At 36.7% G+C, this 17,291-nt stretch overlaps 1 protein-coding gene across 1 annotated transcript; it reads left to right on the plus strand.

The window, feature by feature from the left end:
• Positions 1-2,315: 2,315 nt before the first annotated feature.
• On the plus strand, positions 2,316-16,912 carry LOC139134668 (vitamin D3 hydroxylase-associated protein-like). The gene is made up of 15 exons (XM_070701635.1): positions 2,316-2,645; positions 6,286-6,399; positions 6,961-7,017; positions 7,725-7,814; positions 8,259-8,392; positions 9,164-9,370; positions 9,990-10,030; positions 10,342-10,466; positions 10,626-10,751; positions 11,142-11,242; positions 11,889-11,979; positions 13,010-13,096; positions 13,376-13,487; positions 14,561-14,706; positions 15,522-16,912. Exons 1-15 carry the CDS (start codon positions 2,430-2,432, stop codon positions 15,654-15,656), a joined length of 1,782 nt encoding a protein of 593 aa, XP_070557736.1. The 5' UTR covers positions 2,316-2,429; the 3' UTR covers positions 15,657-16,912.
• Positions 16,913-17,291: the final 379 nt, after the last annotated feature.

The raw sequence follows: 17,291 nt of genomic DNA on the forward strand, positions 1-17,291 counted from the left end.
TGCCAAATTCCACATTATCTTGACAATGGGTTCCTGGTGGAGCGTTGAGTTACGATGGTGGGAAAGCTTAACCCTTTGACAATACTGAGTGGTATATCTGAGAAAGTAAACAAATGAAACAAGGAAATGATGATGTATATAGACTCGAACTTACCAGAAAAGATAAACCAGTTTCAATGAGAGGAGACTGGGGCTCGACAATTTGCATAGTGCATTTGGTAAGATATCAGGAAAAGAGAGAGAACATTGTATATCTTAAAGGAACTCGAAGCAGAGATGTTCACTGCCAAAAATATGATGGAGAACTGCATGCAAAACGTCAGAGTATCAGAGCTGCAGAACATCAAGCAGGACGAAAACATCAACAGCTTGAAAATTGTTCCGTTAAAGGGATCCTTATTACGTGGTATTCGAAAAAATTCGCATATTCACATGATACTCAATTAACTGTACAATTAATAATAGTTGCAAAATTCGACATTATCTTGACAATATTTAGTTTCCCGATGGAGCGTTCCGTTACGATGGTGGGATGGGCTTGAAAATTCTTCGTAGGTCTCCATAAAAGCCATTACTCAAACAAGTTGCCTTCAAAAGACTTTTATGATACACGACTATTTATTTCCTTTTGGTTTGGCACGATTCAGCCAAAGGAGGCCTGGCATCTGTTATTTCCACTTCGCTGGTAAAAATTGTGGGAAGAAAAGTACTAACAGAAAGACGTGCCAAGACAAGACGTTAATAAGACAGAAACACAAGTTTGATATCAGACTATTATTTCTTTACTTAATTCAGATAATAACAATTGATGTCCCGGCATATTTTGTACAACTGAAACAAGGATATTTACTTTTTATCACTTTTAACAAGTGACTCCGGCGCTCTGAGAAAAAAGGAATGACCCCTCCCCTTTGTCCTTTGCAGTGTTTTCAATGTCAGATGACCCAGTGGATTATTCTAACACATGGTCTTCCATAGTAACTGAACGCGCCCCTTTAGTCTACAAACAACATTATGTTATTTATGTTAGTGGATTCAGTTCCTACCTTACAACATATAATATTGTGTGCCGACATTACACAACTGCAACGAGGATGACCTCTGTTTTATTTCTATGTAACTTAGCTTAAATGCAATCTAACAATAAGAAGAAGAATACTTTATTTCAATAGATTAGGTTACTGACCTTTCTTTACATGTTACAAACCACAAAATGTCATTCAAGATCAAAGGTCATATCTCAAAAGGACCAGTAAACATATAGCCTGACTCACATTATAATAATAATAATAATAATAATAATAATAATAATAATAATAAAGGATATTTATTGTGCGCCTAATCTCGCAGAGCTCTAGGCGCCTGGCTACAAATGAACTCTCATCAGGTGTGAGATTTAAAAAGGTGTGTTTTAAGAGTAGAACGAAATGATGATAAAGATTGAGTATGACGGAGATTTGCAGGTAAACTATTCCAAGTCGTAGGACCAGTATAGGAAAATGATCTTTCGCCGAAGCTTTTCGTGACAGCACGAGGTACTTTGAGTACACGAGTATCAAAGGAAGAACGCAACTGTCTTGAGGGACAGTACTGTTGAAGAAGGTCTGTAAGGAATTGCGGCCCTGATCCAATAAATGAATCGAAACAGATTACTGAAAGCTTGTATTGTATGCGAGATGTAATTGGTAACCAATGTAGCGAACACAAAAGAGGTTGGACGGAGTCAATCTGCAATTTGCCTCTTCTTAACCCCATTATACATGTACCCAGTCAGACTAAAATCACGTTCTGTTGTTTGTTTTCTATAACATGTGCAAGATTTTGTTTGTACTTGTAACCTTTCTTTCAACCTGTTATTTTTTATGTTTTAGTGCTGTGCAGATTTTTCCCTGCAAATCTTTGTGAACTCATATCTGGCCTGTACATATTCATCAAAATCCACTTGATTACCAGATTGTCTAAAGATATTCAACCAATGAAATTTAACTTTCTCATTTCTTCTCATTAGATTCATGATCGAACCATTTTGCACCAGTCTTTTTAACATTATTAGTAGACAATAACTCACAGCTGCATTAACATCCAATGATTTTGGTGATTTGGTGTCACTATTGGGTCCACGTATTAGACTCGCTCACTAACGAGCATGTAGATGCGCAATGGTCTCTTCTACTATGAAAGGGCAATTATAAAATTTAATCACTTTGTGTATCTTACAAAAATTTTAGGAAAGAACAGTGTATGTTGTCTATGCCGTCTGAGGGCGCTCACTATGGACGGTGAACCCTGTCAGATGACCTTCAATCCTTTCACCCAGAGCGTGACCTTACAGTGCGAGGACACAAACACCGAACAACAAGATACACTTCGCACTATTGTGACATTTCGAGTGAGGCGTGGTATAAAGTAGCTGTAGAAGATACAAAGCCATGACTCTTGAGGATTGTAGATCATACATAGTCTATTTTACAGACCCAAGGAAATTATTTGCATCCTTTGTGGCGGCCTACGGCATCTGGTGGCTCGCAAAGAAAGTTCAGTCACGCAACCGGCTACTGACCCTGCGAAAATTGAACAGTGAAAAGAAGCAGAGCGTAGACAGACGAAAAGCTAGGATGAAAGAAGAGTTGCAGACTACAGATGAGGTGAGACTTATTGCCAGGGGCTTGTGATGATAATTCTGCCCAATGTGTATGGCAGTTCTACTACGACTGCATTATGCGACGATTCGACCTCAGGCTGAGGTACGTTCGATCAGGACAAAGGTCGTTTACATTACACGATCAGGTCATTATGGATTGGGGCTTTACTGGTACTTCTTTCAAGTACCGTGCACCATACAATAAGGTGTCTTTATTAGTTATTATATTACCATACCCTGTCCGTCGCATTGGTCGAGCTGAACCAAGTGACTGCCCACAAAAACACAGTAATGGTTTGTTTACACACCCGTGAATATGAATAATATCGTAAATATCATAACTTTACAGCTAAAACGTACATTGTGATTTGTACAAAGATCATAAAATGGAGCTCTTGTGTGCGAAGTTTAGACATTTTTTCAAAAATATCTCCGGATTTGAAAATATTTTACAGCACGCGCACCACTCACTGACAAGTTGTGGGCCCGTTGTCTTTGGCATTAAAAATTTCGTAAAGTTTGTATGTTTTCTTGGGATCGTTGATAATATAATGGAAATAACAGACTCAGCGCTGACCATTAACGTTTATTTATGGGCCCGTAAATAAACGTTAATGGTCAGCGCGTCGTCCTTTATTTCTGTATTGTTGAATTACACAATTGATAAAGTCATCAAATTCTGTAAAGTGATTTCAAAATTGTTTATTTTTTTTATTAATATTAGAGCCATTGGATGATATAACAATGTCATTCATCGATTTTAAGATCCTATCCCTATGCACAGTGAAAACCGTTCAAATTCCCCTCTACTCTCCCAAGAACTTTCAAATCCCTCACTGAATTCCTCCAGCTTCCCTCACTACGTATTTGTGAATGTAGCTGAGCTGAAATATTGCGTGTCGAGAACTACATTTTAGTGATATAACGTGTATACCATATGGGTTTAGTCTGTCAATCGCAGTGCCCGTGGAGACCTGGTGCGCACAAAAGTCAATTATCCTGTTTTCGATATAAATCCCTGTCAGTTTGTAACAACCTGCCAATTCCTGTAACAATCTACCATCCCAGTGGTGTGCTAACTGTTTGTCATAGCCATTTTAGTGATTAATATGGGTCAATCTGCTTCAACTTGTCAATTACTGTTACTAAATGTTGTCAGGTGTGAATTGGTGTTGTGCAAACTCTAGTCGGTCTAATAGATGAGAATATACTTCATATGTAATTTGAAGATAGTTTTCCGTGATGGGTCGTAAGTTGTAAAGATGAAAATTTCGCTGAAGTTTAAGTGTAGCGGTATGCATTATGTGATATAAAATGCAGTTATTGACTGTAATGCACTCCAGACAGTTAATTAGTTGCATGATTTGACAGATCAAATACTATGAAACACATTGTATCATTCGAACACAGCCATTGGCAATAGTATACACCTTATAACGGTATATATGGTCGATTGACATATTTAAACAGAATGACATGGTGTTTCTTGAAGAGTAGCTTTTAGTCATTGACCTTTGAACAGATCGATTGGTATGCAAGATGTCAGTAACACAACTATTGACAGTAGTTGCACAAGTTAAGCTGTCAAGGCTCGAAAATAGCGGTAGTCAAGCACCCACAGACTACCGACTCTTCTCTAGGGCTACCAAAACCATGAAATGGTAGCCTACACGAGCTACCAAAACCTGGGACATGAAATTACTTAATGGGCAAGATGACCGACGCTCATACAGTCAACTCAGCTAGACACAAAAAGGCCAGACTATGACTTTGTTCTGTAAATTTAAAGGCGACTTTCAATAAAATATCATTATCTGAGCTGATGTACTTGGATGACAGGCTCGGGAAATGATGGCTAATGAACATTAATGTACATAGTTATTTATTTAATCACAATGTATCAATCACAGTTAAACACAAAATTATTAAAACTGCAAAGAAAAAAACTGTCGGGTCATCCACAAATTACGCTTTCCGAAGTGTACGAGATCATCCCATGATAGTGTACTATGGTGGAGAAATATAGTCAAACTTGCAACGAAAGTATTAGGAACATGACTGTACCAAGTTGACATCCTGAAATTCATAGCAATCCAATTTTAGCAATGTTATGTTTACACGTGCTTAGTGAACAGTCGTCATCATGGTGAACATCAAAATTTACATATAAGCTCTGCGTATGTGTGAATAGGACGTCACACTTTGGGGCGTCACTGTTCTCCACTACACATGCTATACCGTTCTCCTTAAATTATGATCTGCAGGTATTGATGTCAAATGACTAGAATATTCATTTCTTGGATAGAATCATGAAAAATAAATCTTTCATTGTCTAGATATAAATAAATATCCTTTACAAAAAACTCTTCATTCATACATGGGCTACCAGACCTTGTTACTGGGCTACCAACTTCAGAAAATGGTAGCCCAATGGGACTACATCGTTACATGACGTCACTGAATACACTCAGTGAACTTGATTTATTTTGGATAACATTTACGTTATTTACAGACTGAAACAGAATGAGGCGAATTAAAGCAGCGAAACTTGCGACTATTGAAGTTTACACTTGATGATCGGAGGTTACGTGATGGGTTAAACTCGAGTTGCACGTTGCACAGACAAACTGCAGTTGTCACATGCACAAGCCAGGTTTTCCACTCAAACGAGAATCATGTGACTAGTCGTTATGCGTCACGACAAGTGGGGTCTATGTCATTAATTTCAGTGAATGATATGCACAATGACAAAATCCTTAAAAACGGCAATTGATGGTTTGTCTCTATAATAATAGCAACAATTGTAATTGGCATTCTAAAAGGAATTATATCAGGATTGAGTGTATCGGATACAAGATAATTACACATTGCCGTAAGTTATAGTTTTGGGCCAAGCGGTACGGAAAAGATTTATTTATTTATTTATTTATTTATTTATTTATTTATTTATTTATTTATTTATTTATTTATTTACTATTTACACTTTTATAGAGCGGCCGAATTACTTGTAAAGTAATATTCATTGGGGCTCATAAATACGTCAAGAAAAGAAAAAGATTACATAAAACTATTACACGAATTATCTCACTTAGCCAGAACCGTGGCTGCAGTACACGTATGGGGCAGTATTCCACATATTCGTGAACCGGATAGACTACAGTAACCTACAGTAACCTACAGGAATTGTTGCACGATATGGAACAGTTAGTCACAGTTATTCATAGGTTAAAACGTCATTTACGGCGGTGATGGACACTATTTGAATATAAAATTATGTAAACACGACTACCAGTATTAACCGTATTGCACGCGAGATAATTATAGGGTACAATAATTTACGGTTATAAACCGAGTAATAAGCATCATATAATTGCTTTGAGACAAACTAGAAATAATGCCAACAAATTGATTTCACTATTATATACTAGTATGTGAAAATACAATAATGCGCATGGTGAGGTTATGGATCATTAATGAAGACGCTATGTTGTATTGTACACGTTACGTTGAAGAAATGCAGGAAAGTCCAGCACCACTATAATAAGTGTCTCGTTGGAACCCAACGTTTCTGTAAAGTCAAAAATCGACAAAGCTCTATCATTGTAGCGTAAATCATATAGGTGCTGAGATGATTTGTTTTGCAGGATGTTCTGAAAAGAAGAAAAGATATCGTTGACATACCACTTACGAAGTTGGTGGATGAAATAAAATCTGGGGTATTCTCCGTTCAAGAAGTGTTGCAAGCATTCCAAGCCAAGGTAAATGTCGTCGTGTCGATGGAAAACCGTTGTCGCACATGTTACCTTTCCCGCTATCACAAATAGTGCAGCACTTAATATGAATCTTTCTTACAGGGAGGGGAGCGTCGGAACTGCGCCTGTGTGACTTTCGTGTTTACAAACAATGTATACAATGCACAATATCTGTATGTCAACATAGCTGCAACATTTAGATGTACATGATGACAAACAGCGAACGAATATCATTATATAATAGATACAGTCTTCACATTGGTCGTATGGTTGTTTGAGAGCAGTTCCTACGACTACCCCTTTAACTTCTTTCTATACTACGATAATGACAAAGATGTGAGTGACAAATTACACAATTTTAAAATAATAAATGGAAAGTAACAATATGAAGACATCGACAAAAGGAAACATGCCTAATTTACAAAATTATCGGGTCCAAAAAAATTACTGTGTTAATAATGATTTGACTTAATTTACCGGTAAGGTGATGGCGAATCAAACCTTTTTTGTGTGCATTTTTACAATGTATTATATTAATATGTGATGATCTTTATTATATTTTAAAAGGCACTCGAAGCAACAGAAGAGGTAAACTGTGTTACTGAAATGATAGAGGAGGCAAAGGTACGTACGCAATAGGGCTGTGCATAATGTCGGCCCATGATCTCACCGATGTTGTATGCAAGGGGGACAATCATGTTTCTCAGAGTCGTCGAAACGATCACTCTTTTTGAAGCCAAAGCTCTCACTACCATTTCAAATATTTGCAAACTGACTCACCTATCTGAAGAATATGTGGACTTATACGTCATACTGTGAGTCACTGCCACCAGTCAATCCCTTAGCTCTATGCTTCCATACATCAAAACAAAAGAATCAACATAGAAAGGGTGCGACTCAAGCAAAAATGCTTTGCCAATTTTGCAGAATACATGTGAAGACTTAGGGGACAGACTAAATGATAGATGTGACTGTAAATAAATAACAATATCGACATCAAAAGAATAAATAAACATGGGATGTGGACTCTTGGCTTACCCTCTGAGTCGAATTCTGTAATCGCCGCGGAAGTCATCAGAATTTTGCACGGTCATGAAGATTGGTGTCAAATGTATGAGTTAGAAACTGTACAGTTAATTCAAGGTGACCAAGATGTGTAGGAAACGTCAATTCAACCGGGATTAATAACACTCTGTATGGTATCATATGTTTAAGTCTATAGAGATTTGAACACATGTGCCGACGTATGTCACTCTTAATCGTGGCAACTCTTTCAGTAAAATGTAATCCTTTCAGACATCTATTGGAACTAACCCTTCCTACTTTTACAGGATATTGCACAACTATTGGACAGCCAAGACGAATCCCATGGATTACTTCACGGTATTCCTTTCAGCATCAAGGATAATATCAATGTAAAGGCAAGTATAGAACATTTATCACACTTGTAACAGATCTTCATGGTGACCGCGCCATTTGATCTACATGTGATGTGCAACAGAATTCTGGTCTACTTAATAAAAAATTGCATGTCATGATTCAAATACCGTTAATTAGTCAAGGCTTTTGCTTTGTTCTTGGCGTTGTCTTCTGATACAAATTGTCGCCATGGCTTTTCATTGAAATCGCCAACACCGCGATGGCTCATCAGTGGCAGCTCCAATGGTGACATGCACTAGCGTAGTTTTCATCCCCGAATTTGGTAGCCAGGAACAAATTTAGTTATCCAAAAATGAATCATCAAATATCAAACGGGAGAAATATCTATTTCCAAATATTTTGATGGAGCAACGAAGTCATTAAAGAATCAGCCTTTATCGTTTCTTGTGTTGTGATACTCCTATTCTTGTTGCATTTCATTTCAGGGTTATGATTCGAGTCTTGGATTGACGAAATTCATAAACAGTCCGCTGGATGAGGATAGTGTTATCGTTAAAATCTTAAGGCTCCAGGGTGCAATACCTTTTGCAAAGACCAATATACCACAGATAGTTGGAAGGTATAGCTATTTCTTGGTAACGTTTGCTCTAGAATATGTGCGGCAAAACGATAAGACATGCGCAATACTGTTTTCTCGGTCGAATTCCGTTTTAGAGTCCTACAAATACTCAAGCGAAACAAGTGATGAGGTCAACTTTTTTATAGTATAATGATATTCATAGTATAATGATATTCTGCATGGGTGGAAATTCATGTGTGACAATTCCCTCTTAATCATAGATATGTTTTACCCTTCCTTCATCCTGTAAATCACCCGATTGGTCTCAAAGCGTACACTGATTCGTTTGTTTTCTATTTGTAAAAGCTATGGTTGTGGAATTAAGGTAATATGCACCTCGAAAGTGAAAGACTTAAACTTTTGCTCTAACTTTCCTCAAGGAATCTGTCAATCATTCTCTTTTCAAATCAAGAATAAAAATAGGGGGTCACCGTGCAAATTTTGGTACTAGAGAAACAAATAACCCAAGATTTACCGATATTACAAATTCAAAATGGCCGCCATCCCTGAGTTAACTCTATGGCGAAAAATAAAAATTTTCGAACTTCAAAAAACTAAGCCGGTGAAAAGTTTTCTTTCACCAAGAGCTTTAAAATGAACACCCACATGTGGTATATCAGAAGAGAATTGTAAAAGTTTGAGAGTCCGAATGTCTGTCCCCGAGGTGCGTTCTACCTTAAGGAGATTAAACTTCCACAAAGATAATTACAAAAGACGACGAAAAGCAAATGAAATCATTTTCATTCAAGAAACTTTTTGTTCAACATCCAGCTTTGCATGCAGCAATCCAATATACGGAGAAACAATACACCCAACTGACCGAACGCGATGTCCTGGTGGTTCCAGCGGTGGTGAGGGTGCCCTCATCTGCTGCAACGCTTCGCCTCTCGGCATTGGCACAGACATAGGTGGCAGTGTGCGCGTCCCGGCACATTTCTGCGGCATATGTGGTTTGAAGCCAACAAAGCATAGAATAAGGTAAACATAGTTTGTCCCCATGACTAATCGACTCGGGCATCCCAAATCGAGTTTCAAAGTGACTTTACCTAATCTGTTCGTTTGTGATATTCAGTATCTTATCCTGCTCCCGAAATATTGTCAAAATTACTTCTCTACGACTTGTGAACTCAGTCTGTATATGTGTGGAATATCGAATGTTATTGTTCACATAACATGTTGTGAACAGCGTATTGTGTTATCATACCGACTACTTTGCATGTAAATAGACCATGGAGAGAAGAATAAGAGCATGTATTTGTTCATAGAACAAAAAAGCGCACGTATTTATCAAACTTTCAGGTACTATTGCTTTAAGTTTCCTTTAATTAGTATTTTTACACTGATGGACAATATTGTCATATCATAACAACAGAATGCCGGGCTGATTTCGTTCATTTAATATTTCGTTTATCTGAAATACTCTTCATAATCATAGACTCACATGGAGATATTTTCATTCGGGTGTTATATTGCAAAAATCATAAGCCAATATTATGTACATCATGTCCATGACTTCCTCGACAAAAACGAAAACAGATATCCCGGGATGTGCCGGAATGATACATTCAAAGATAAACGGTCCATGCTTTGTTTTCAGTACAAAGGGCGTACGTGTTGGTCGACCTGGCATCAAAGGAGGTTAGTATCAATGACTTCTTACATACATTCTTGAATGTTGGTTGTCAATGTTGTTTTCCTCGCGCACATCACTGTCGGATACTTCCTGTTGGCTTTATGATGCAAACCTTTTCTAGATTTTAATTCGTATCCATTAAAGTTAATATGCAGTCCTGAATTCCAAACGTTCGGTGACTTTGAAGAAACAAATGCAGTTTCTAAAAATTATCTAACAGAATGGATGGGTAGAAGTTTCAAATAAGTTTGTGACAGTGTTATTTCAACTCCTCGATACAGTATTTCACAGAAGTTTATTCTTTCACACATGGCAGTGTCTTCAACACCAGGCCCAATGGCACGAGATGTGGACAGTCTTGTGCTCTTCATGAGAGCTTTACTAGTACCAGAAATGTTTGAACTAGACAGCAGCGTTCCACCATTGGTATTTAATGACCAGGTAAGAACATATTTTCATTTACGGATAATTTTAGTAATGCAAAATTTATGTTTTTGTAACGTGTAATTATCAAATCACAAACCCTTCCACTGAGATTGTAACACACATCACGTTCGAGATTAACTTTGAACTTGCCGTTATCATTTTCTGTAATCTCAGGTGTATAACTCCCACAAACGTCTACGAATCGGTTACTGCTGTGACAGCAAACTCTTTCCTCCAGTGCCGTCCTGCCGGAGGGCGGTGTTACTGACCAAACAGCTCTTGGAAGAGTCTGGTCACATTGTGAGTATTTTGACCGGCATCAAAAACTTATTGTTTGCCATGTTTGGTTAAAATGAAGGTTGCTTACACCTAGAATACGCACTGTGAAAACTTGATTGATTTCCGTACGGTGTCCTTCGATAATTAAGGTCTCTGAAAATATTTTGTCTTACCCAAAGAACGCTCCACCAAATCTTGAAAAAACAATCAGGTTTTCTTCGAGCGGATTTACCACAACTTACGTGTATACTACATGTAAAACAGCAAAACCTTCAAAAGTTGATTTGTTAATTGTTCAGTGAGGTCTCACAATCCTTCAGCCTTGCAACAGAATTCAGTTCGCTGGCATTTTAGACTATTCTGTTGTCTGCAAGAAGCAACGTTTATCATATCAAACTTTTATCTTCGCAGCTTGTGCCATTTCAGTTTCCCGAAGAAGATGGCGCCAAATCACCCCTGCTGCATCTATTGAGAGTACTAACTGCTGTAAAGCGGCCCAAGAAAAGTCTCATGTATGTTTGTCTCAAGGCGGACTATGATTTTGGAGCCTTCATTTATTTTCGGAAACGGGGGTCGGCAAACTTTAAGAAACGCAAGAAATACAACAGTTGACCCCCCTCAAAGAGTTCATTCTAAAATATGATCCCTCTCAATTCACCAATTGTAAAATATGACCCTGCTATTGATATGGTTTATGTAGATCACAGTCCATTGAAAATTTGACCCTCCACCATCCCCTGATTTCCACCGATCCCTCCCCTATAAAGGCTCTCTTATGGGAGAAATTTGTACGTCAAACGATAAGCGAATTTCGAGTAGAAGACGACTGTATTGCCACATCGGGCGCCACACCCTAATAAAAACCTAGCAAAAAATCTAATGTCAAAACCGATTTCCTACTTCATATATTCCATACAATGGTTAGAATATTGCACACTGCTCACACCGAGTAAAAACAGAAATCAAGATTTTTTAATGAGAAACGGCACAAAAGCGACAGACTTTTCGACAATGTTACACATCGATTATTAAATTTTCATTTAACTGAAATGTCAGTATTATAAAACCTTAAGGCTGCAAAACTGCTTTCAACACGAACGGAAACTTTTGTTCTTATATTAGTTAGTCAAATACTTTTCTTGTTAAACATTGTTCCAGGGAAGGGGAAATTGTTGATGGGTTTCGACAAATACAGTCCAAAACCACGAAGCGATCGAGACTCCAAAGAATCTTAATGAGACCCTTTCAGGTAAAAAGTTGTTGACTGTCGTACATGGATAAACAGTATACTGTAGGTGTGTGAATGCTAGATACCGGATGAATAGCTATTGTTGTGTGTATATATATATATATATATATATATATATATATATATATATATATATATATATATATATATATATATATATATATATTCAAAAGTAGTGGTCATACAGTTTAAATCCACTCCAACGGAATAAGTACAGTAATGGTGTATAGTAACGTCAAGCAAATGCTAAGAGTGGTTCATTATGTATTCTCTAAATAAGATGGTGTCACATGAATGACGAAGATATGACATCAGCAGGATAAGTGATATATATATATATATATATATATATATATATATATATATATATATATATAATTTTGTGTGTGTGTGTAATAATTGACAGAGGATCGAGCTACTCTAACATAAGCTAGCGATGTAATCTTTGTATATCAGAAAAGGTGCACATTATCAATACTGACAAGTCAACTTTATTAAACAGACGCTCTGAGTTGGTCTCAAAATGTCGCCACCAAAACAAATATTATTTTCAAATTTTAACACCACCTATAAAAAGAACGGTACGTCCTAATCATGTATATAAGAGTGTCGAGCTAGGAATCATTTCACTCCTCTCTGACGATTGAAGGATGCATAAAACTTAAGTAACAGATTCCAGTACTTTGTCCTTTGTGTTATTATTTATAGCGCTCTGCTTACAATCGAGCACTGTAATTTCCCATGAGGACATATGTGTACTTCGATATATATATATATATATATATATATATATATATATATATATATATATATATATATATATATATATATATATATATATATATATATATATATATATATATATATATATATATATATATAACATTCAATACGTTGTAGGTACCCGACATTAATGATATTATTCTTATGCACCCCGGCTTCCTCCATTGTCAAATCTTAAAATGTAAATGCAAGACTTTAGTAAAAGCACAATCATGTCTGATCATTGAAGATCTTCATTGCGTTACAGTCACAACGAGAAAGAATTTTGTCGGACCTTTACAATACTGGTTTGGAGGGCATTGAAGAGTTGAACTGTCTGTACGCAACCATTGAAGTAAGTTGAAATAAGAGTGTTTTGTCTTCAGTTTATCAAAAACGATTGCGATGAAATGTTAGGATCCGCAAGGCAGGGACAACCATTTCCATGGTTGTCCCTGCCTTGCGGATCCTTACTCGAAGTTATCGACTATGGCATATGCCAAGGCGTTTTAATGAAACCTTACATACATTGTAACGACATACAAAGGTAACAAACCTGGACCTTGCTTATCTCAGTTTATATATTCATTTTAAGAGCATCATCTTCTTATATTCTTCCATGCTCTCTGTGTAGAATTATAATCAACTATTCATGGCACATTGGAAGAAAGAGGACCTGGATTTGTTGATAACACCTGTAGCAGTCAGTACAGCAGTGAGTTCCATCATGGCTGCCAAATTCCATTGTAAGTACAGGTCGAGACAGAGGATAAGATTCGAAAGTTGTCAAGAAAAGGGCTTAGAAAGATGTTAAGAAAGGGTCGATCGAGGATGTAGAATTAAAAGGTCAAGCTTCTAGAGAGAGGGGGTAGAGCGATGGTGAGAAGAGGTTGAGAAAGAGGTAGATTCGAGAGGTCAAAAGGAGAGAGAAGGAAGGGGAGAGACATTTTCTCTGAATTCGAGTGAACGCTAGACAGTAATGTTTGTTATATGCAAATTAAAATGAATTAGTATGAAAAGTGACATTTCAATATTTCCATTTTTATTTCGATCTCTGTTGAGTTCAGGGAGAGATATTCAAAAATGGACAATTCAAACATTAACATCGATTGACCCTCTTTGTTTCCTCTTAGTAGTCTCTCATTCTACACTCAGTTTTATACCACCATGAGTTATATAATGCATAGTTCGGGGCGTACGAATATTCCACATTAATAAAGATCATTAGGATAAATTTAAGTACCGAAACAATGCTCATTGATATAATTTGCATAACTTAATATTAATCCGCCCCGTATCTTGCACTGATAACTATGAGTACAACCGTGTAAATTTTCATTTGGATCGTCATGTCTACAGTTACTGTGTCTGAAAACGGGGCGACAAACATACAAACTCGTTATCATAACCTTTATATTTCAGGGTTGCATTAATTCTATGAAAATATTTGAGACGTTTTTTTCATGAATTTTAACTCAACTACAGATGTATACTCTTTCACTTGAATTTCCCTAGTTCTTAATGCAACTCTTTTGGGATAAAGAGCAGTGAGGTGATCATAATCATCATCATCATCATCATCATCATCATCATCATCATCATAATCATAATCACCATCATCAACAACAACAACAACAACAACAATAATAACATATGATAATAAACGAACATTATTAAAATAGATCATGTGCAACTACACTGTCAATAATCAATAAATTATTTTTTTTGGAATTCAAAGAGCAATATTAGCAAGAAAAATGTAAAAGGCGTTCATGTTACGTAATTTTGACTTATAAGGAGTCTATTTTCTTTAATACAGCTATGTTGCAAGGATGGAGCGCTATTTTTAATGTACTAGATTACCCAACTGGCACTTTACCAATCACAAAGGTGACAGAAGAAGATGACCGAGAACTTGAGAATAGTTACCCAGAGAATGATATGTGGTATAAACTCGTCAAAGAGGTAATTTAAACGATGACAAAGTTGAAAAGATTTCAGTCTTTTATGAGGCCTCTCTTTGCGTGGAAGTTGTCTATATTGGACTGCACGTGGAAGGAGGATTTACCTTACGGTGGAGTAGAATGTTCCCTTCTGTTGCATTCATTGACAAATGAATTGGTCCACAGATAACATCTGAAATTATAGGATGTAAAATGCAAGATCAGAAAGCTCTCTGAGGTGAACACTTGAAAGCAGATTGTAATTAGGTAGGCATGTTCAATAATGTATTCAAAACAGTCCAATCGATTATAACCTTGCTAAATAACCACTCTCAGCACCCCCACACTACCACCATCACGGTCACCCCACAAAAGAGGCGTAAGCATACCCACACACATGAAGATTGGGTAAAAGGGCCAGCATCTGTAACTTTTGATATTTTTTTTTTCATTTTTTGAAATGTCAATTAAAGTTTCTTATTCTACATTCAAAAGCACGTAATTAGATATACGGTATTCATCAGCACGTCAACAAAGCCTATTCCACGTGGTACTGCAAGCAATAATAGTCTAGGAATTATGTCATGTATTAAACTTTCCTTTATTATGCAAGCCTTACCTGTGTCGTGTGTATGCATTTTACTTTACCCTCGCTATCTTTGTATTGTATTTCGAAGAAAACAGTCCCATACTAGTATATGTTACTCACCCTCCCTAATCCCCTTTTGTTCCACCGCCACTAACGAGGGGATTCATAGCCCTGACCGAATAACTCGTAAGCAGCTCATAAGATCCATCCATTTTTAAAATTTTTATATATTTATTTATCGTTGACAGGCAAGCAAGAACTCTGCTGGACTGCCTGTAGGCGTTCAATGTGTAGCACTACCTTGGCAAGAAGAAATGTGCCTCAGAATCATGAAAGAAATCGAAATTCTGGTGAACCAGCGTAACCAGCAGCAAGGGCAGTAGGGCCTGAACGTAAATGATTTAGATTATCAATGCACAGGAGGTATAATTGCACGTTATATAATTAAGAGAAACAATTTTCAATTGACAACTGTTTTATATAAAAATGTAATTCAATTTCAAATAGGGGCCGTAGCTGGATCTTGAATGTTATCATCCGGGTATTTTATCCAGTAACCAAGATTAGCAATACTTTTGGGGACTCTATATGAATGTGTCTGTATTCAGAAAAATTGTGTCGCATTTAGTTTTAAAACACTCATAAGCTTATCTCTTTCATATGAAATTTCATTCAGAGATTTATTCGCGTAGCTCGTGGATTTCAAGTAACAGTTTGAAATGACCATTCGATAAAATTGGAGTTATTGGTAAATAAATACTCTTACATATAAACAACTATTATGTACATGCATGGTAGATGAACTTACTCTCAGGTGACAGGTGCCTTGAGTACTCCAGGGTCATCCTTTACTTAGAATGCACCTCGGGGACAAATATTCAGACTCCGAAACTTTTACAATTCTTTTCTGATCTGCCACTTGTTTGGGCTCATTTTAAAGCTCGTGGAGTAAGGAAAAATTTCATCCTCTTTGTTGTTTTTTTTTAAATAGATAATTTTATTTTCACCTATAGAGTAAACACAGGAATGGCGGCCACTTTAAATTTCAAATATCGGTAAATGTCAGATAATTTGTTATCTTGTACGCAAACTTGCACGGTGACCCCCCGACTAATTGATTTAGTAAGAGCACGGCTGAAATTTCCTGGGGGAATGTTTGAGCAAAAGTTTAAGTCTTTCAATTTCGGGGAAGGATCTGTGAAACAATTGTAGATAACGAAAGAAATTGCAAGTTTTGTAAAAGAAATAAAGCTCAATGGGATTGATTCGAACAAATTGAGTGACAATATTATACTTGCATTTCTCTTTTTTTCGTTAACAGATATGAACTCTCAAAGTTTTATAAATATTTTGCTGTGAGATCTGCTTTTGAGTGGACTCAGATCATACTGAAACTCGCGGAGTATATTTTGCATAGTGACTTCTGATTTTTATATTTTATTTAGAAAGAGAAGGTATTGGCTAAGTCTGTCGATGAAAATTCAACTTATCTACTAACACGTTGTTGCAAGCAATAATATTCTGAGAGTTATAATCAATAAATGTAATGTACTTATTTTATTGTAAAAGCCATAGTTGTGTCGTGAGCGTGTCTATTACTGTACCCTCAATTTTTCCATAAAATATTACAAAGAAAACAGTCCACATATGTTAAAGTCGTTTTTTCTGAACTTCTGTAAATCTGCCAGTATTTCTAAACCATGAACTTGCAACATGAATTGAGTTCCGTTTTGACGCCTCCGCGTGAAGCAACCCTGAAAGAGTAAATAGGTGGGATGACCGTAATTTTCTTTTCGCTTAAAGGTCGTATCGGACCCATACGACCAAAGTAAACACTGTATTCAAAGTACGATGGTGATTTATGAAAGTTAAAACATGTCTGTCATAATCTACATCTTACAATTTAAATGTTGCAGCTATGATGAAGCGGTGCATCTAGTTATATTGCACGAAATACATTGTTTGTAAACAAGAAACTTGCACCTGCGCAGTTTTGACGACAAATTCCCTTTAAATTT

This window comes from Ptychodera flava, chromosome 6, assembly GCF_041260155.1.
Source record: "Ptychodera flava strain L36383 chromosome 6, AS_Pfla_20210202, whole genome shotgun sequence".
NCBI lineage: Eukaryota > Metazoa > Hemichordata > Enteropneusta > Ptychoderidae > Ptychodera > Ptychodera flava.

Bases quoted from the DNA above. Each gene is read 5' to 3' on its own strand.
- LOC139134668 (XM_070701635.1), top strand. From the start codon at position 2,430: ATGACTCTTGAGGATTGTAGATCATACATAGTCTATTTTACAGACCCA. The intron at 2,646-6,285 runs GTGAGACTTATT...TTTGTTTTGCAG, and splicing joins AGTTGCAGACTACAGATGAG to GATGTTCTGAAAAGAAGAAA. The intron at 9,371-9,989 runs GTAAACATAGTT...CTTTGTTTTCAG, and splicing joins CCAACAAAGCATAGAATAAG to TACAAAGGGCGTACGTGTTG.